The sequence below is a fragment of the Stomoxys calcitrans genome, chromosome 1, assembly GCF_963082655.1.
Source record: "Stomoxys calcitrans chromosome 1, idStoCalc2.1, whole genome shotgun sequence".
In the NCBI taxonomy this organism is placed as follows: domain Eukaryota; kingdom Metazoa; phylum Arthropoda; class Insecta; order Diptera; family Muscidae; genus Stomoxys; species Stomoxys calcitrans.
This window is the reverse complement of record NC_081552.1, coordinates 266,083,819-266,102,955: the sequence shown is the minus strand read 5'-3', so window position 1 is coordinate 266,102,955 and position 19,137 is coordinate 266,083,819. Positions and strand designations below refer to the sequence as shown.

At 39.2% G+C, this 19,137-nt stretch overlaps 1 protein-coding gene across 1 annotated transcript; it reads left to right on the top strand.

The window, feature by feature from the left end:
• Nucleotides 1–7,262: 7,262 nt before the first annotated feature.
• On the top strand, nt 7,263–17,728 carry LOC106092787 (troponin C). The gene is made up of 5 exons (XM_013259713.2): nt 7,263–7,390; nt 7,583–7,613; nt 7,690–7,833; nt 7,896–8,147; nt 17,189–17,728. The coding sequence occupies exons 1-5, from the start codon at nt 7,379–7,381 to the stop codon at nt 17,215–17,217; spliced, it is 468 nt and encodes a 155-aa protein (XP_013115167.1). The 5' UTR covers nt 7,263–7,378; the 3' UTR covers nt 17,218–17,728.
• Nucleotides 17,729–19,137: the final 1,409 nt, after the last annotated feature.

The following is a 19,137-nucleotide window of genomic DNA, read 5'->3' as shown; positions in this document are numbered from 1 at the left end:
ATTGAAATATTCATAATTGTTGAGTTTCGGTCGTGTGCGATTGCTGTTTGCTTTCTCAATTTGTTATATCGCACATTAATATATTCTCATGAATGTATTTATATTGAAGACATACTCGTACATACATATATTAAATATTTTTTATTTTTATCCAAAAGAAGAAAAATTCAAGCCGACTAAAGCCTATAATTGCAATGTTCTCTGTCGTACTGTGCCAATTTCCACGCGCACGGACAGACGGACGGGCGGGACATGAATACAAAAACAAACAGTTCAACGACTAGAAAGCAACCAGTAACACACAAAAAAAAAACACAATGTGTGAAATGGTTTGCAAACGGCTTTGAAATATTGTGATTTCGATACTGGTGGCGTTGCTATTGCCTCTTCTTACTCTTCTTTTGTAGCTCCCTCTCTCTACACCACCAAACATCCTCGGCCCCGCGACTTAAGGAGGCTAGACGAGAATCTTTTTTGTGATGATGAAGATTCGCAGGAATGGAACGAAGCGCCGCACTTGAGGCAGTGGCACATGAAAATTTCTATAAACATTTGCAAACCACTATAGAGAGAGAGAGAACGAGACTAAAACACCAACCAAACCGTCCGACTGTTTGGCTGCATGCAGCATTTTCCGAGTTTTTACAGTAATTTTCGACAGAAAAAAACAATAAAATCAAAATCAAAAATGGAACATTCTTTTTGGCCTACATGGATGGCTGGCTATTATCAGCGGCAACAGCAAGCAGTGGTGGTGCTAGTGGCATCCAAAACAATTTAAAAACATCTACAATGACTACACTTGTAATAATGCTTACATCTAGCAATGCAGAAATATGGTAGTATCCAACATTTTGGGATATCCAATATGAATATCTGTAAAAACTTCAAGCCTCAAATATCGTCAGCATAAGAGAGCGCATAACCACAGCTGACACAGTTTTTTGATGTTCTCGCCCAGTTTTGCGTTCAGTGTCATAGGCGGAAATGCTAACTTCTGTGCTATGGTGGCTTTCCTTATTTCAGCACAATCGAATAAAATATTGACGCTTTCAGGAGTTTAAAATGGCTGTATCACTCCTAAACTATGCGTCCTACAAGAAATGGACGCTAATTCGTGACTCAATAGAAACAATTCGAAACCTCATTGAAAATCCATTAGAAATCGAAATTTCAGTTGGGAAACATAAAATGGCTGTATCACCTAAACTATGCGTCCTAGAGGGAAATGGGCCTTAATTCGTTACTCCATCAAAAGATTCAACATTTCATTGCAAATCCATTAGAAATCGAAAAAAATTCAAAACTTCATTGAAGATCCATACGAAATCGAAGTTTCAGTAGAAAAACTTCGAAACTTCACTGAAAATCCATTAGAAATCGAAATTCCAGTTGGGAAAAATAAAATGGCTGTATCTCCTAAACTATGCGTCCTAGAGGGAAATGGGCCTTAATTCGTTACTCCATCAAAAGATTCAACATTTCATTGAAAATCGGCTAAAAATCGTAATTTCTGTTGGAAAACTTAAAATGGCAGTATCTCCTAAACCATATGCCATAGAGGGAAATGGGCCTTAACTCGTGACTCCATCAACAAATTCAAAATTTCGTTGAAAATCTACTAAAGATGAAAGTTTGAATATTTAAAATCGCTGTATCTCCGTCCTAGAGGGAAATGAGCCTTAATTCGTGACTCCATCAAAAAATTAAAAATCTCATTGAAAATCCATAAGAAATCGAAATTTCAGTTGGAAAACTTAAAATGATTGTATCTCCTATACTATGCGTAGGAGGAAATGGGCCCTAATTCGTGACTCCATCAAAAACTTAAAAATGTCACTGACAACCCATTAAAACTCGAAAATTCACTTGGAAAACTTAAAATGACTGTATCTCCTAAACTATGTGTAGAGGGAAATGGGCCTTGACTCGTGACTCCATAAAAAAATTAAAAATGTCATTAAAAATCCATAAGAAATCGAAATTTCAGTTTGAAGACATAAAATGGCTGTACCTCTTAAACTATGCGTCATAGAGGGAAATGGGTCTAATTCGTAACTCCATAAAAAAATTCAAAATTTCATTGAAAATCCATTAGAAGTCGAAATTTCAGTTGGAAAACTTAGAACGGCTGTATCTCCTAATCTTTGCGTTTTAGCGGGAAATGGACCTTAATTCGTGACTCCATAAAAAAATTAAAAACTTCATTGAAACCCCATTAAAACTCGAAAATTCACTTGGAAAACTTAAAATGGCTGTATCTCCTAAACTACGCTTCCTAGAGGGAAATGGGCCTTAATTCCTGACTACATCAAAAAATTAAAAAATTTCATTGAAACCCCATTAAAACTGGAAAATTCACTTCGAAAACTTAAAATGGCTAAAATTTCGTTGAAAATCCATTAGAAATTGAGATTTCAGTTGGAAAACATAAAATGGCTGTATCTCCTAAACTATGCGTCCTAGAGAAAAATGGGCCATAATTCGTGACTCCATCAAAAAATTAGAAATTTCATTGAAAACTTATTAGAAATCGAAATTTCAGTTGGAAAACCAAAAATGGCTGCATCTCCTAAACTATGCGTCCTGGAGGGAATTGGTCCTAAATTCGTAATTCCATCAAAAAATTCAAAATATCATTAGAAAACTTAAAATGGCTCTATCTCCTAAGTTATGCGTCCTAGAGGAAAATTAACCCTAATTTGTAAGTACAAGTCATTGTTCAATAGTGTATAATAAAATATTGGTCTTTTTAGTAGCTATATCTAAAAATAAACCGATCTGAACCATATAGAAAACGGATGTCAAAAAGCCTAACATAAGTCACTGTGTCAAATTTCAGTGAAATGGGATTACAAATGCGCCTTTTATGGGGCCAAGACTTTAAATCGTGATATCGGTCTATATGGCAGCTATATCCAAATCTGGACCGATTTGGGCCAAGTTGCAGAAAAAAGTCGAAAAGCCTAACAAAACTCACTGTCCCAAATTTCGACAAAATCGGATAATAAATGGGCGTTTTTGGGCCCAAAACCTTAAATCGAGAGATCGTTGTTTATGACAGCTATACCCAAATCTGGACCGATCTGGGCCAAATTGAAGAAGAATGTCGAAGGGCCTTACTTAACTCACTGTCCCTAATTTCGGCGACATCGGACAATAAATGCACCTTTTATGGGTCCATAACCTTAAATCGAGAGATCGGTCTATATGGCAGCTATATCCAAATCTGGACCGATCTGTACCAAATTGCAGAAGTATATCGGGGGACTAACTTAACTCACTGTCCCGAATTTCGCCGACATCGGACGAAATGCCCCTTTTATGGGGCCAAGACTTTAAATCCAGAGATCGGTCTATATTGCAGCTCTATCCAAATCTGGACCGATCTGAGCCAAATTGAAGAAGGATTTCAAAGGGCCCAACATAACTCTCTGCTTCAAATTTCAGCAAAATCGGATAATAAAAGTGGCTTTTATTTTTAGTTTAAGCTCAATATCTCTATTTTTAAAAACTATATCGTGATTTCAACAGACAGACGGACGGACATGGCTAGATCGTCTTAGATTTTTACGCTGATCAAGAATAAATATTCTTTATAGGGTCAGAAATGGATATTTCGATGTGTTGCAAACGGAATGACCAAATGAATATACCCCCATCCTTTGGTGGTGGGTATAAAAATACAAGTGGATGAATTGGTTGACTGTATCGATAAAAAAATCCAAAGTACGATTTTCAAACTATTCAAAGTTAAAAGAAAATATTGATTTTCAACTCTTTGGATTTTTAAGGAATATAGCAATGTACAATGCTTGTCTTCAGACATAAAGACATCATAAAAATTTTGAGTTATTGGCCTTTTTATAATTTCTGGTAACCGGATTTATCTACATTACCAATTCATTTTGTTGGATTCTCTTGCAAACTGGATTAAACACATAAAAACCAAAAATAAAATGATTTTTAAATTATTCCCACCAATCAATTATGATTTCTATGGTATTTCTCTTATTAGCATAATAATTCAATTTAAAAAAATGTCAAACGACTACTTGATTATCGAAATACTTGCTACTTGTATAACATCTGGCATAAAATTCATATATTCTGCAAAAAAAAAAAAAATCCGAATCATATATATCAAGATATTTTTTAACTTCCAGACTGAAAGTGCCTTTACCTATTACTTCAAAACGACATATGTTTTACGGAAAAGGGAGAATTCTAATGGCATCTACCTAGGCAATTTTACTGAAAGAATAGCAGAGGAGCAGACTTCCCACGATCCATATATATATAGAACCCCATGAGTCAAAAAATGGTCAGGACTGCAGTACCTGGAATAAGGACCAACAAGCAAAAGCCGAAAGCTGTTAACCCAGCTAAGGCGAGCTGTGGAATGATATGCAGCTGCTAGAAGAACGTAATCCCGACGATTGAACCGCAGCATACTACAGGGTAGCTGACACGAAATGTTACCAACTTCACACTGGTATATAAAACTAGAAATGCCAGTTGCATGATATTTGTTTTATTGATGACTGTTATAGAAATTTGTAGCCTAATAATGAAAATGCAAATTTTTGTTATCCCCCTTGAATGATTAACGAAAGAAACAAGTAAAAAAGCGTTAAGATCGGCCGGGCCGGACTTTGGATACCGACCACCCACCACATACGTAAACCACCTTTCGTCAAAATCCCGTGAAAAATGCATACCTTATGCCCCATAGCAGCTATATCGAAATATGTTTCGATTTGGACCAAATACTAATAAGTACAAGTTATTGCTCAATTGCGTATAAAAAAATAATGATCTCTTTAGTAGATATAAAATAAACCGATCTGAACCATATACGACAAGGATGTCGAAAAGCCTAACACAACTCACTGTCCCAAATTTCGGCGAACACGGCTATATCCAAATCTGGACCTATCTGGGCCAAATTGAAGAAGGATGTTGAAGGTTCCTACACAACTCACTGTCCCAAATTTCGGCGACATCGGACAATATATGTGGCCTTTATAGGTTTAAGACCCTAAATCGAGATATCGGTCTATATGAAAGCTGTATTCAAATCTGGACATATCTGGGCCAAATTGAAGAAGGATGTCGAAGGTCCTTACACAACTCACTGTCCCAAATTTCGGCGAACTCGGACAATAAACACGGACACTAATTGCGCCTTTTATGGCCCCAAAACCTTAAATCGAGAAATCGGTCTATATGACAGTTGTATCCAAATCTGGACCGATCTGTGCCATATTGCAGAAATATGTCGAGGGGCTTTACTTAACTCACTGTCCCAAATATCGGCGACATTGGACAATAAATCCGCATTTTATGTGCCCAAAGCCTTAAATGCGTCTTTAATGGGCCCAAAACCTTATATCGAGAGATCGGTCTATATGGCAGCTATATCTAAATCTGGACCGATCTGGGCCAAATTAAGGAAGGATGGAATGACAAAATGAATATACTCCCATCCTTTGGTGGTGGGTATAAAAATAGTTTTATTGCTCCTGGCACGAACATTAGAAAAATTTTTAACGGTGGTTATCCCCTTCAAATGGTGGTGACATTTGTGAGGTACTGTACCAATTGGTATGGCAGCCATGTTAAAACTTCTCCACAAGGAGGTCTCGCACTGCGACATGTTGTTCGTACTCGGACTCGGCCTCAGTTCTTGAACGGACCAAATCGGACCATATTTGGATATAGCTGCTATATAGACCGATTTTCCGATAAAGGGTCTAATCACCTTAAATGCTTAATTTTTCATTCGATTTTGCTGAAATTTGAAACAGTGAGTAGTTTTAGGCCTCCCGACATCTGACCCAAATACGGCTCTGATCGCGTTATATTTAGATATAGCTGCCATATAGACCGATCTCCCGATAAAGGGTCTGAAGACCACAATAGCTTTATTTATTACCCGATTTCGCTGATATTTGAAACGGTGCGTTATTTTAAGCCTCCCGACATCTGACCCAAATATGGTTCTGATCGGACTATATTTAGATATAGCTGCCATATAGACCGATCTGCCGATAAAGGGTCTGAAGCCCATAAAAGCTTTAATTATTACCCGATTTCGCTGATATATCAAACAGTGGGTTATTTTAAGTCTCCCGACATCTGACCTTAGTATGGTTCAGATCGGACTATATTTAGATATAGCTGCCATATAGACCGATCTCCCGATAAAGGGTCTGAAGGCCATGAAAGCTTTATTTTTTAACCGATTTCCCTGAAATTTAAAACAGTGAATAGTTTCAGGCCTCTCAACTTCGAACCTTAATATGGTTCAGATCGGACTATATTTAGATACAGCTGTCATATAGGCCGATCTGCCGATAAAGGGTCTGAAGTCCATAAAGGCCCTATTTATTACCCAATTTCGCTGAAATTTGATACAGTGAGTAGTTTTAGGTCTCCCGACATCCGCCCCAAATGTGGTTTGGATTGGACTATATTTACATATAGCTGCCATATAGACCGATCTCCCGAAAAGGGTCTGAAGCCTATAGAATCATTATTTTTTATCCAATTTCACTGAAATTTGAAACAGTGAGTAGTTTTAGGCCACCCGCCATCCGACCGAAATATGGTAAAAATAGGACTGTATTTATATAAAGCTGTCATATGGACCGATATACCGGTTAAGGGGGTGAAGCTTTATTACGCGATTTAGGTGAAATTTGAAATGCAAAATTCAACAGTGACTTATATTTATTAGACCACTCAATGTCTGTGCCAAATTTGGGTGCATAAGTTATCCAATTTTCACCGGATTGTGACGAAAGGGGGTTTACATATATACTAAAAAATCAAATATTTAGGAAAATGCTTAACTTGGGTTAATGTTTACCCTGTGTCTACAACTTCTATGTTCAGTCTTGATGGGTGTAACATAGTCTTCATTACATATGTCTTCTAGAGATTTCAATTAGCAATGCAATGTGCAGCATTTCATGTAATTATTTTTTTAACTGTAGGCTTTTGTGGCAAAAGGCTATGAAAAATTCTATGGATATTGATGATGCTGATATGGACAACAGCTAGAAGAGATGCTGTTAGGTGTTGGCTGGCTGCTGAACGAGTTTATTACTGTGCAATGTGTGGGACGAAGTCGCCACAGACGCAGCCATATGTACATTGGCAAATGGTATGTTTTAGACGGACACATATAGAGTAACAACCCCAGGCGTCGACGTCGTCGATCTGCAACGCTATAACATGGCTGGTAAAATTTTGGAAGTATTGTTGTTCAAAATCAACAACAGTCGAAGCAAGAACGCAGACCGGAAAGGACGTTCGCTTAAAATCATCTAAATTTTTGTTCGTTAACTTTTAGAAACAATAATTTGACAAAATGAGCAGCGTTGTAAGTAAAATATAAGAAAAAGCTTAAACATGCAAGTGGATTAAAGTGAAAATGTGAAAATGAGTTGGGCAAACATTGGTTTGGTAGTTATCCCTGTGGTAAATACCAACTAAAAACGCACATAGAAAAAGCGAACCATGAAAAAAAACAGAACATTAAAAAAATTTTTTTTTCTTTATTTCCTGCCTTTAGGATGAAGATCTTACACCCGAGCAAATTGCCGGTAGGTTCAAATGCGATAAGAAAACTGTTAATTTTTTTTTTTTGACTAATTTCTTGGTTTTCTCTTTTGGATATAGTTTTGCAAAAGGCTTTCAACAGCTTTGACAGCCAAAAGACCGGCAGCATATCCACCGACCTGGTAGCTGATATCTTGCGTCTGATGGGTCAACCCTTCGACAAGAAGATCCTTGATGAACTCATTGATGAAGTTGATGAAGATAGTAAGTAGTCTTGTGAAACCTCTTTCAATGGGAGCATTTTTCAAAAAGTTGACTTCTTTTAGAATCCGGTCGCTTGGAATTTGAGGAATTCGTACAGTTGGCTGCCAAGTTCATTGTTGAGGAAGATGCTGAAGCCATGCAAAAGGAATTGCGTGAAGCCTTCCGTCTGTATGACAAACAAGGCAATGGTTACATTCCCACCTCATGTCTTAGAGAAATTCTCAAGGAATTGGATGATGCTTTGACCGAACAAGAATTGGACATCATGATTGAAGAAATTGATTCTGATCGTTCCGGCACCGTAGATTTCGATGGTAAGTTGGACCTTAAATATTTTCAAATGAATTGAATTGTAGCAAACAAATATAGAAGGGTTTCATGCAGATAATATTATTTCGCGCTAGTTGAGTTAGAAAGTTCTTTCGACTTCAGATTTGCTCTTACAGATACAAAGATTTTTGAATTAATTGAATTGTGCAAAACTTAAGCAGTATTGTTTTTATAGTCGCCGTCTAAAAAGAATGAAAAATAGTGTCCCAGTCTTTCCAATGGGGCTTCTGAAAGTCCTTAAGTCCATATATAGGCTCTCTATCGACCTACATTGCCGTTTTGGGGGTGGGGCGGCCCCCTGACACTTAGTCCTCAATGTTAACCCGGATCGCTTTTGTGTTGCCACATGGAATCGCAACAAATTAAACTAGGTTATCTATAAAATTGCTACGGGGTTGGGATTATGATATAAAGCTGCGTTTTTAAACAAGTGGCCATTTGTCATTTTTGGAATAGTTTATGTCCAAAAATATGTAAAACAAGTAGGAGCGTGATAAGTTCAGCAGGGCCAAATCTTATATACCCTCCACCATGGATCGCATTTGTCGAGTTCTTTGCGCAGTATCTCTTTTTAGGCACACAAAGAACAATGAATAATGACTGTTATGCTATTGGAGCTATATAAAGTATAGTCTGATTCGGACCATAAATGAATTGAATCCAGAACATGTAATATTTCAGTCCATTCGGATAAGAATTGCGCCTTGTAGGGGCGCAAGGAGGAAAATCCAGAGATCGGTTTATATTGGAGCTATATCCGCTTATGAACCGATTTTGACCATAAGTTGTTGGAAGTGATGTCAAAACACTACTTGCAAGATTTCAGTCAAATCGGATGAGAATTGCGCCCTCTAGAGGCTCAAGAAGTCAAGACCTAATATCGGTTTATATGGCAGCTATATCAGAACATGGACCGATTTGGCCCATTTACAATCCCAACCGACCTACACCTATAAGAAGTATTTGTGCAAAATTTCAAGCGGCTAGCTTCACTCCTTCAAAAGTTAGTGTGCTTTCGACAGACAGACGGACGGACGAACGGACGGACATGGCTAGTTCGACATGCGGGCCCGGGCCCGCTTCGCTGCGCCTTCTTTAACTCTCAAACTTTTTCGAGTTGGGACACTTCGCCTTGAATGTGTATATCGAATTCGTGCCACTGTAGTTTATGTCCGCCTGTAACGCGGAACGCCTGCGTACAAATCCTGGCGATAACATCGGACAAAATTTAAAGCGGTGGTGATTCCTTCTTAAATGCTGGCGACATTTGCCATGTATGGTCATGTAAAAAATTTTCCTTAAAGAGATGTCGCACTGCGTCACGCCATTCGGACTCGGCTATAAAAAAGTCCCCTTATCATTGAGTTTAAACTTGAATCCAAATACTTGAATACTTTAATACCATATTCGTTTTCTGGTCTCCAATACCTTTCATTTGATACCCTTATTGTGCCCATCGGACCACTTTCGGATATGGGTGGCGTTTTTGGTGTAGGGGAAGGGTCCGCCTCCATCCGATATCTAAAAATTATATAGCCTATGTGTCCTTCTAGACAAACTTACACAATCTGTGAACATTTTAATAAAATCGGTTCAGCCAACTATCATATAGTCATAATGGGTCTAATGGCTTTTTTGTGGTGTGGCGTGACCCCCTATACTTCGATCTGATTTTGTATGCCAGATTCGAAATCTACTCCGGAATACCTTTCATATGAGCCCCATATTGAAATGAATGTCCAATAAGTCTATTTGGGGGAGTTTTGGGGTTGGGGCGGCCCGATGGGTACTAAGACTCAACTTTTAATATCATATTCGTATTCTTCTCTTCAATCCCTTTCATTTGATACCTATATTGTCCCGATCGGTCCAAATTTTTTTCTTACAATATTATTTCGCGCTAGTTGAGTTAGAAAGTTCTTTCGACTTCAGATTTGCTCTTACAGATACAAAGATTTTTGAATTAATTGAATTGTGCAAAACTTAAGCAGTATTGTTTTTATAGTCGCCGTCTAAAAAGAATGAAAAATAGTGTCCCAGTCTTTCCAATGGGGCTTCTGAAAGTCCTTAAGTCCATATATAGGCTCTCTATCGACCTACATTGCCGTTTTGGGGGTGGGGCGGCCCCCTGACACTTAGTCCTCAATGTTAACCCGGATCGCTTTTGTGTTGCCACATGGAATCGCAACAAATTAAACTAGGTTATCTATAAAATTGCTACGGGGTTGGGATTATGATATAAAGCTGCGTTTTTAAACAAGTGGCCATTTGTCATTTTTGGAATAGTTTATGTCCAAAAATATGTAAAACAAGTAGGAGCGTGATAAGTTCAGCAGGGCCAAATCTTATATACCCTCCACCATGGATCGCATTTGTCGAGTTCTTTGCGCAGTATCTCTTTTTAGGCACACAAAGAACAATGAATAATGACTGTTATGCTATTGGAGCTATATAAAGTATAGTCTGATTCGGACCATAAATGAATTGAATCCAGAACATGTAATATTTCAGTCCATTCGGATAAGAATTGCGCCTTGTAGGGGCGCAAGGAGGAAAATCCAGAGATCGGTTTATATTGGAGCTATATCCGCTTATGAACCGATTTTGACCATAAGTTGTTGGAAGTGATGTCAAAACACTACTTGCAAGATTTCAGTCAAATCGGATGAGAATTGCGCCCTCTAGAGGCTCAAGAAGTCAAGACCTAATATCGGTTTATATGGCAGCTATATCAGAACATGGACCGATTTGGCCCATTTACAATCCCAACCGACCTACACCTATAAGAAGTATTTGTGCAAAATTTCAAGCGGCTAGCTTCACTCCTTCAAAAGTTAGTGTGCTTTCGACAGACAGACGGACGGACGAACGGACGGACATGGCTAGTTCGACATGCGGGCCCGGGCCCGCTTCGCTGCGCCTTCTTTAACTCTCAAACTTTTTCGAGTTGGGACACTTCGCCTTGAATGTGTATATCGAATTCGTGCCACTGTAGTTTATGTCCGCCTGTAACGCGGAACGCCTGCGTACAAATCCTGGCGATAACATCGGACAAAATTTAAAGCGGTGGTGATTCCTTCTTAAATGCTGGCGACATTTGCCATGTATGGTCATGTAAAAAATTTTCCTTAAAGAGATGTCGCACTGCGTCACGCCATTCGGACTCGGCTATAAAAAAGTCCCCTTATCATTGAGTTTAAACTTGAATCCAAATACTTGAATACTTTAATACCATATTCGTTTTCTGGTCTCCAATACCTTTCATTTGATACCCTTATTGTGCCCATCGGACCACTTTCGGATATGGGTGGCGTTTTTGGTGTAGGGGAAGGGTCCGCCTCCATCCGATATCTAAAAATTATATAGCCTATGTGTCCTTCTAGACAAACTTACACAATCTGTGAACATTTTAATAAAATCGGTTCAGCCAACTATCATATAGTCATAATGGGTCTAATGGCTTTTTTGTGGTGTGGCGTGACCCCCTATACTTCGATCTGATTTTGTATGCCAGATTCGAAATCTACTCCGGAATACCTTTCATATGAGCCCCATATTGAAATGAATGTCCAATAAGTCTATTTGGGGGAGTTTTGGGGTTGGGGCGGCCCGATGGGTACTAAGACTCAACTTTTAATATCATATTCGTATTCTTCTCTTCAATCCCTTTCATTTGATACCTATATTGTCCCGATCGGTCCAAATTTTTTTCTTACAATATTATTTCGCGCTAGTTGAGTTAGAAAGTTCTTTCGACTTCAGATTTGCTCTTACAGATACAAAGATTTTTGAATTAATTGAATTGTGCAAAACTTAAGCAGTATTGTTTTTATAGTCGCCGTCTAAAAAGAATGAAAAATAGTGTCCCAGTCTTTCCAATGGGGCTTCTGAAAGTCCTTAAGTCCATATATAGGCTCTCTATCGACCTACATTGCCGTTTTGGGGGTGGGGCGGCCCCCTGACACTTAGTCCTCAATGTTAACCCGGATCGCTTTTGTGTTGCCACATGGAATCGCAACAAATTAAACTAGGTTATCTATAAAATTGCTACGGGGTTGGGATTATGATATAAAGCTGCGTTTTTAAACAAGTGGCCATTTGTCATTTTTGGAATAGTTTATGTCCAAAAATATGTAAAACAAGTAGGAGCGTGATAAGTTCAGCAGGGCCAAATCTTATATACCCTCCACCATGGATCGCATTTGTCGAGTTCTTTGCGCAGTATCTCTTTTTAGGCACACAAAGAACAATGAATAATGACTGTTATGCTATTGGAGCTATATAAAGTATAGTCTGATTCGGACCATAAATGAATTGAATCCAGAACATGTAATATTTCAGTCCATTCGGATAAGAATTGCGCCTTGTAGGGGCGCAAGGAGGAAAATCCAGAGATCGGTTTATATTGGAGCTATATCCGCTTATGAACCGATTTTGACCATAAGTTGTTGGAAGTGATGTCAAAACACTACTTGCAAGATTTCAGTCAAATCGGATGAGAATTGCGCCCTCTAGAGGCTCAAGAAGTCAAGACCTAATATCGGTTTATATGGCAGCTATATCAGAACATGGACCGATTTGGCCCATTTACAATCCCAACCGACCTACACCTATAAGAAGTATTTGTGCAAAATTTCAAGCGGCTAGCTTCACTCCTTCAAAAGTTAGTGTGCTTTCGACAGACAGACGGACGGACGAACGGACGGACATGGCTAGTTCGACATGCGGGCCCGGGCCCGCTTCGCTGCGCCTTCTTTAACTCTCAAACTTTTTCGAGTTGGGACACTTCGCCTTGAATGTGTATATCGAATTCGTGCCACTGTAGTTTATGTCCGCCTGTAACGCGGAACGCCTGCGTACAAATCCTGGCGATAACATCGGACAAAATTTAAAGCGGTGGTGATTCCTTCTTAAATGCTGGCGACATTTGCCATGTATGGTCATGTAAAAAATTTTCCTTAAAGAGATGTCGCACTGCGTCACGCCATTCGGACTCGGCTATAAAAAAGTCCCCTTATCATTGAGTTTAAACTTGAATCCAAATACTTGAATACTTTAATACCATATTCGTTTTCTGGTCTCCAATACCTTTCATTTGATACCCTTATTGTGCCCATCGGACCACTTTCGGATATGGGTGGCGTTTTTGGTGTAGGGGAAGGGTCCGCCTCCATCCGATATCTAAAAATTATATAGCCTATGTGTCCTTCTAGACAAACTTACACAATCTGTGAACATTTTAATAAAATCGGTTCAGCCAACTATCATATAGTCATAATGGGTCTAATGGCTTTTTTGTGGTGTGGCGTGACCCCCTATACTTCGATCTGATTTTGTATGCCAGATTCGAAATCTACTCCGGAATACCTTTCATATGAGCCCCATATTGAAATGAATGTCCAATAAGTCTATTTGGGGGAGTTTTGGGGTTGGGGCGGCCCGATGGGTACTAAGACTCAACTTTTAATATCATATTCGTATTCTTCTCTTCAATCCCTTTCATTTGATACCTATATTGTCCCGATCGGTCCAAATTTTTTTCTTACAATATTATTTCGCGCTAGTTGAGTTAGAAAGTTCTTTCGACTTCAGATTTGCTCTTACAGATACAAAGATTTTTGAATTAATTGAATTGTGCAAAACTTAAGCAGTATTGTTTTTATAGTCGCCGTCTAAAAAGAATGAAAAATAGTGTCCCAGTCTTTCCAATGGGGCTTCTGAAAGTCCTTAAGTCCATATATAGGCTCTCTATCGACCTACATTGCCGTTTTGGGGGTGGGGCGGCCCCCTGACACTTAGTCCTCAATGTTAACCCGGATCGCTTTTGTGTTGCCACATGGAATCGCAACAAATTAAACTAGGTTATCTATAAAATTGCTACGGGGTTGGGATTATGATATAAAGCTGCGTTTTTAAACAAGTGGCCATTTGTCATTTTTGGAATAGTTTATGTCCAAAAATATGTAAAACAAGTAGGAGCGTGATAAGTTCAGCAGGGCCAAATCTTATATACCCTCCACCATGGATCGCATTTGTCGAGTTCTTTGCGCAGTATCTCTTTTTAGGCACACAAAGAACAATGAATAATGACTGTTATGCTATTGGAGCTATATAAAGTATAGTCTGATTCGGACCATAAATGAATTGAATCCAGAACATGTAATATTTCAGTCCATTCGGATAAGAATTGCGCCTTGTAGGGGCGCAAGGAGGAAAATCCAGAGATCGGTTTATATTGGAGCTATATCCGCTTATGAACCGATTTTGACCATAAGTTGTTGGAAGTGATGTCAAAACACTACTTGCAAGATTTCAGTCAAATCGGATGAGAATTGCGCCCTCTAGAGGCTCAAGAAGTCAAGACCTAATATCGGTTTATATGGCAGCTATATCAGAACATGGACCGATTTGGCCCATTTACAATCCCAACCGACCTACACCTATAAGAAGTATTTGTGCAAAATTTCAAGCGGCTAGCTTCACTCCTTCAAAAGTTAGTGTGCTTTCGACAGACAGACGGACGGACGAACGGACGGACATGGCTAGTTCGACATGCGGGCCCGGGCCCGCTTCGCTGCGCCTTCTTTAACTCTCAAACTTTTTCGAGTTGGGACACTTCGCCTTGAATGTGTATATCGAATTCGTGCCACTGTAGTTTATGTCCGCCTGTAACGCGGAACGCCTGCGTACAAATCCTGGCGATAACATCGGACAAAATTTAAAGCGGTGGTGATTCCTTCTTAAATGCTGGCGACATTTGCCATGTATGGTCATGTAAAAAATTTTCCTTAAAGAGATGTCGCACTGCGTCACGCCATTCGGACTCGGCTATAAAAAAGTCCCCTTATCATTGAGTTTAAACTTGAATCCAAATACTTGAATACTTTAATACCATATTCGTTTTCTGGTCTCCAATACCTTTCATTTGATACCCTTATTGTGCCCATCGGACCACTTTCGGATATGGGTGGCGTTTTTGGTGTAGGGGAAGGGTCCGCCTCCATCCGATATCTAAAAATTATATAGCCTATGTGTCCTTCTAGACAAACTTACACAATCTGTGAACATTTTAATAAAATCGGTTCAGCCAACTATCATATAGTCATAATGGGTCTAATGGCTTTTTTGTGGTGTGGCGTGACCCCCTATACTTCGATCTGATTTTGTATGCCAGATTCGAAATCTACTCCGGAATACCTTTCATATGAGCCCCATATTGAAATGAATGTCCAATAAGTCTATTTGGGGGAGTTTTGGGGTTGGGGCGGCCCGATGGGTACTAAGACTCAACTTTTAATATCATATTCGTATTCTTCTCTTCAATCCCTTTCATTTGATACCTATATTGTCCCGATCGGTCCAAATTTTTTTCTTACAATTTTTGCCCATGAACTTCTCATATATCAGGGGCCTCCTTTTTTTAGCCGAGTCCGAACGGCATGACGCAGTGCGACACCTTTTTGGAGAGAAGTTTTACATGACATAGTAACTCAAAAATGTTGCCAGCATTAGGAGGGGAAAACCACCGCTGAAAATTTATCTCGTGGTCTCGCCAGGATTCGAACCCAGACGTTCAGCGTTATAGGCGGACATGTTAACCTCTGCGCTACGGTGGCCTCCGTCCCAAACGGTCCACTTTTGATTTTGGGTTGTGTGTTTTGGCATTAAGGGGAGGTTCCGTCCCCCTTCCCATACCGAAAAATTATATAGCCTATGTTTCCTTCCAGACCAACCTACACAATATGGGAAAATTTTGAGAAAAATCGGTTCTGCCGTTTTTCAGTCTATACGGAACAAACAAACCGAGTTCCATATATCCGTGATTGGCTAATGTGCCCATTTTGGGCGTTTTTTTGGGGGTGGGGTTACCCCCTATACTTCGACATGAATTTGTATGCCCGATTCGTTATCTACTCCCGCATACTTTTTGATACCCATATTGTCCTTATCGGTCCACTTTTGATTTTGGGTGGTGTTTTTGGGTTAACGGTTGAGGGTCCGCCCCCTTCCGTTATCAGTAAATTATAAAGCCTATTCCTACTTCGTGACCATATTCATAATCTACTTCCGTATACCTTTCATTTGAGTCCCATATTGTCATGATAGTCCAAAACACCTATTTTAGGGGTTTTTGGGGTTGGGGCGGCCCCCAGTTACTTGGACCCAAATTTTATTATAAAATTCGTACTCTACTCCTGAATACCTTTCATTTGAGTCCCAAATTGTCCCGATCGGTCCACTTTTATTTTTGGGAAGTACTCTTGGGGTAAGGGGGAGGGTCCGCCCCCCCCTTCCGATATCAAAAATTATATAGCCTATGTTTCCTTCCAGACCAACCTACACAAAATGTTCTTCTAAATCTTAATATTTCCAAAGCTGTTTATTGCTTCCAATAAAAATTTTAAAACAACCATGCTGCGATTATCATTTTCCTGTCAGAGAACTGCCAATACCTTGCTGTGATTTAGTGTCTTTCATTTGTCGAGACGGCCAAAAGGTAGAGCATTAGGAAAACAATTGATATGTATGGAGATTTTATTTTTAATTATTTTGTAGCCGATTCTCATGGAAAAGTAAATAAAATCACAGTGAATATATAAACAAATCAGATGATGGTATTTTTACTCTACACAATATAAACACAATCTGCTAGAATCGACCCGATGCTGCTGCTGCTGCTATGGTATTATCAAACAGCAAACAAATGAAATCGAACAAACACAGAAAGGCAATCATGGGACATGTTAATGGTCCTTGTGACAGATGTTGTGGCATCGTGCATAGGTGGGAAGCTTTCCTTGGAATATATAAAACACAAATCTTTGATCTTTGTTTCGATAAGGGCGAGAGGGTGGTCCTCCCACCTCAATGTTTATGGTTTATTTTGATGATGTCGTTATTTCGTTTTATGATTATTTTTTCTTTTAGTTGTCACTAATAAATGTCTCATTAAAAAAATATTTATATTTGGCCATTTCACTAATCATATACTATGATCTCTTTCTTGTCGTGGTTCTAATTTCAGAATTCATGGAGATGATGACTGGCGAATAGAAGATGCACCCACCAGCCCCAAAAACTAGTCATAAGCCCATAAAACGCACTCACATCTTTCACATACAACACCTGTATGATGTCCACTGGGCGAATGTTGATGGCACACATCAATCACACAGTCGTCCGCCATCTGCTTGAATGGATGGATGCTGTCTCTCCCATCATCGACAACATTCTTCTTTTATGTGTCTAATTATTTAAATAAGTGTTAAACATTTTGCAAATTAGCAAACAGCAAAAAAAAAAAGTATTTTGTTATTGTAAGCATTTTAATACCAAAGAAACAACACACCATGGAACACAATCCCATGAGTGTATCTTCATCCCGTTTGTGAATCCCCGTCACACAACATCTTAGCTAGAGAGTGAATACATCTGTACAAACCGCACGACCGACCGACCAACCGCCCACCCATCCATCACACACATGCGTCCCCACATACAAGAATGTAGTGATTTCTGAATAAAAACAAAAACAGTTGAAAAAATAAACACAACAACAACAACACCATAGCGCCATGAAGTTTTTTTTATTTATTTATGACAATTAACGCGATTAGTGGAACGGATTATTAAGATCAAAAAGCTCTATGAACACAATATCTAATTTTGGGCAATAGATGATGTGAGACAAAAGATATCTATCAGAAATCAAAAATTACAATACCTCGAGTTACGTCGTGATTGGTTCCGAAAAATCGCGACGCAAATCGAAACGATGTAACGCTAAAAAATCAGTTTTATTGGTTGAGTTCAACTATACATATAAATATATGTATAAATCCAAATAACTAACGGAAGATATTCTTTGCAAATACAATACTTTACATTGCTCTAAAGCAGTGACGGGCAAAAACACTCACACTATTGCACATATTTGTGTACGTGTGCAAGAGCATAAGCCCATGGGGTTGTAAATATTACGCACACTAGCACATGGGCCCAACGCTACTTTAAAGGTTTCTGAAGCATATACATTAGGGTGATGACGTTTTGACTGTTTATAGCCACCACCGAAGGATGGGGGTATATTCATTTTGTCAATCCGTTTGCAACACATTGAAACATCCATTTCCGACCCTATAAAGTATATATATTCTTGATCAGCAAAAAAATCTAAGACGATCTAGGCATGTCCGTCTGTCTGTTGAAATCACGCTACAGTCTTCAAAAATAGAGATATTGAGCTGAAACTTTGCACAGATTCTTTTTTTGTCTATAAGCAGGTTAAGCTCGAAGATGGGCTATATCGGACTATATATTGATATAGCCCCCATATAGACCGATCCTTTGATTTAGGGTCTTAGGCCCATAACAGCCACATTTAATTATCCGATTTTGCTGAAATTTGGGACAGTGGGTTGTGTTAGGCCTTTAGATATCCTTCGTCAATTTGGCCCAGATCGGTTCAGTTTTGGATATAGCTGCCATATAGACCGATATGGCCACCGTAGCGCAGCGGGTAGCATGTCCGCCTATGACGCTGAACGTCTGGGTTGGAATCCTGGCGAGACCATCAGAAAAAATTTGCAGCTGTGGTTTTCCCCTCCAAACGCTGGCAACATTTGTGAGGTACTATGCCATGTAAAACTTCCCTCTAAAAAGGTGTCGCACTGCGGCACGCTGTTCGGACTCGGCTATAAAAAGGAGGCCCCTTATCATTGAGCTTAAACTTGAATCGGATTTGCATAGACCGAACACTAGATATAAGGTCTTGGGCCCAAAAAAGGCGCATTTATTGTCCGATTTTGCCAAAATTTGGGACAGTGAGTTGTGTTAGGCCCTTAAACATTACCATTCAATTTGGATCAGATCGGTCCAGATTTGGCTATAGCTGCCATATAGACCGATATCTCGATTTAAGGTCTTGGGCCCACAAAAGTCGCATTTATTGTCCGATTTCGCCGAAATTTGGGA

Excerpts from the sequence above, each read along its gene's own strand:
- LOC106092787 (XM_013259713.2), top strand. Across the intron at positions 7,614-7,689 it reads TACACCCGAGCAAATTGCCG|TTTTGCAAAAGGCTTTCAAC; the intron begins GTAGGTTCAAAT and ends TTTTGGATATAG. Across the intron at positions 7,834-7,895 it reads TGATGAAGTTGATGAAGATA|AATCCGGTCGCTTGGAATTT; the intron begins GTAAGTAGTCTT and ends GACTTCTTTTAG.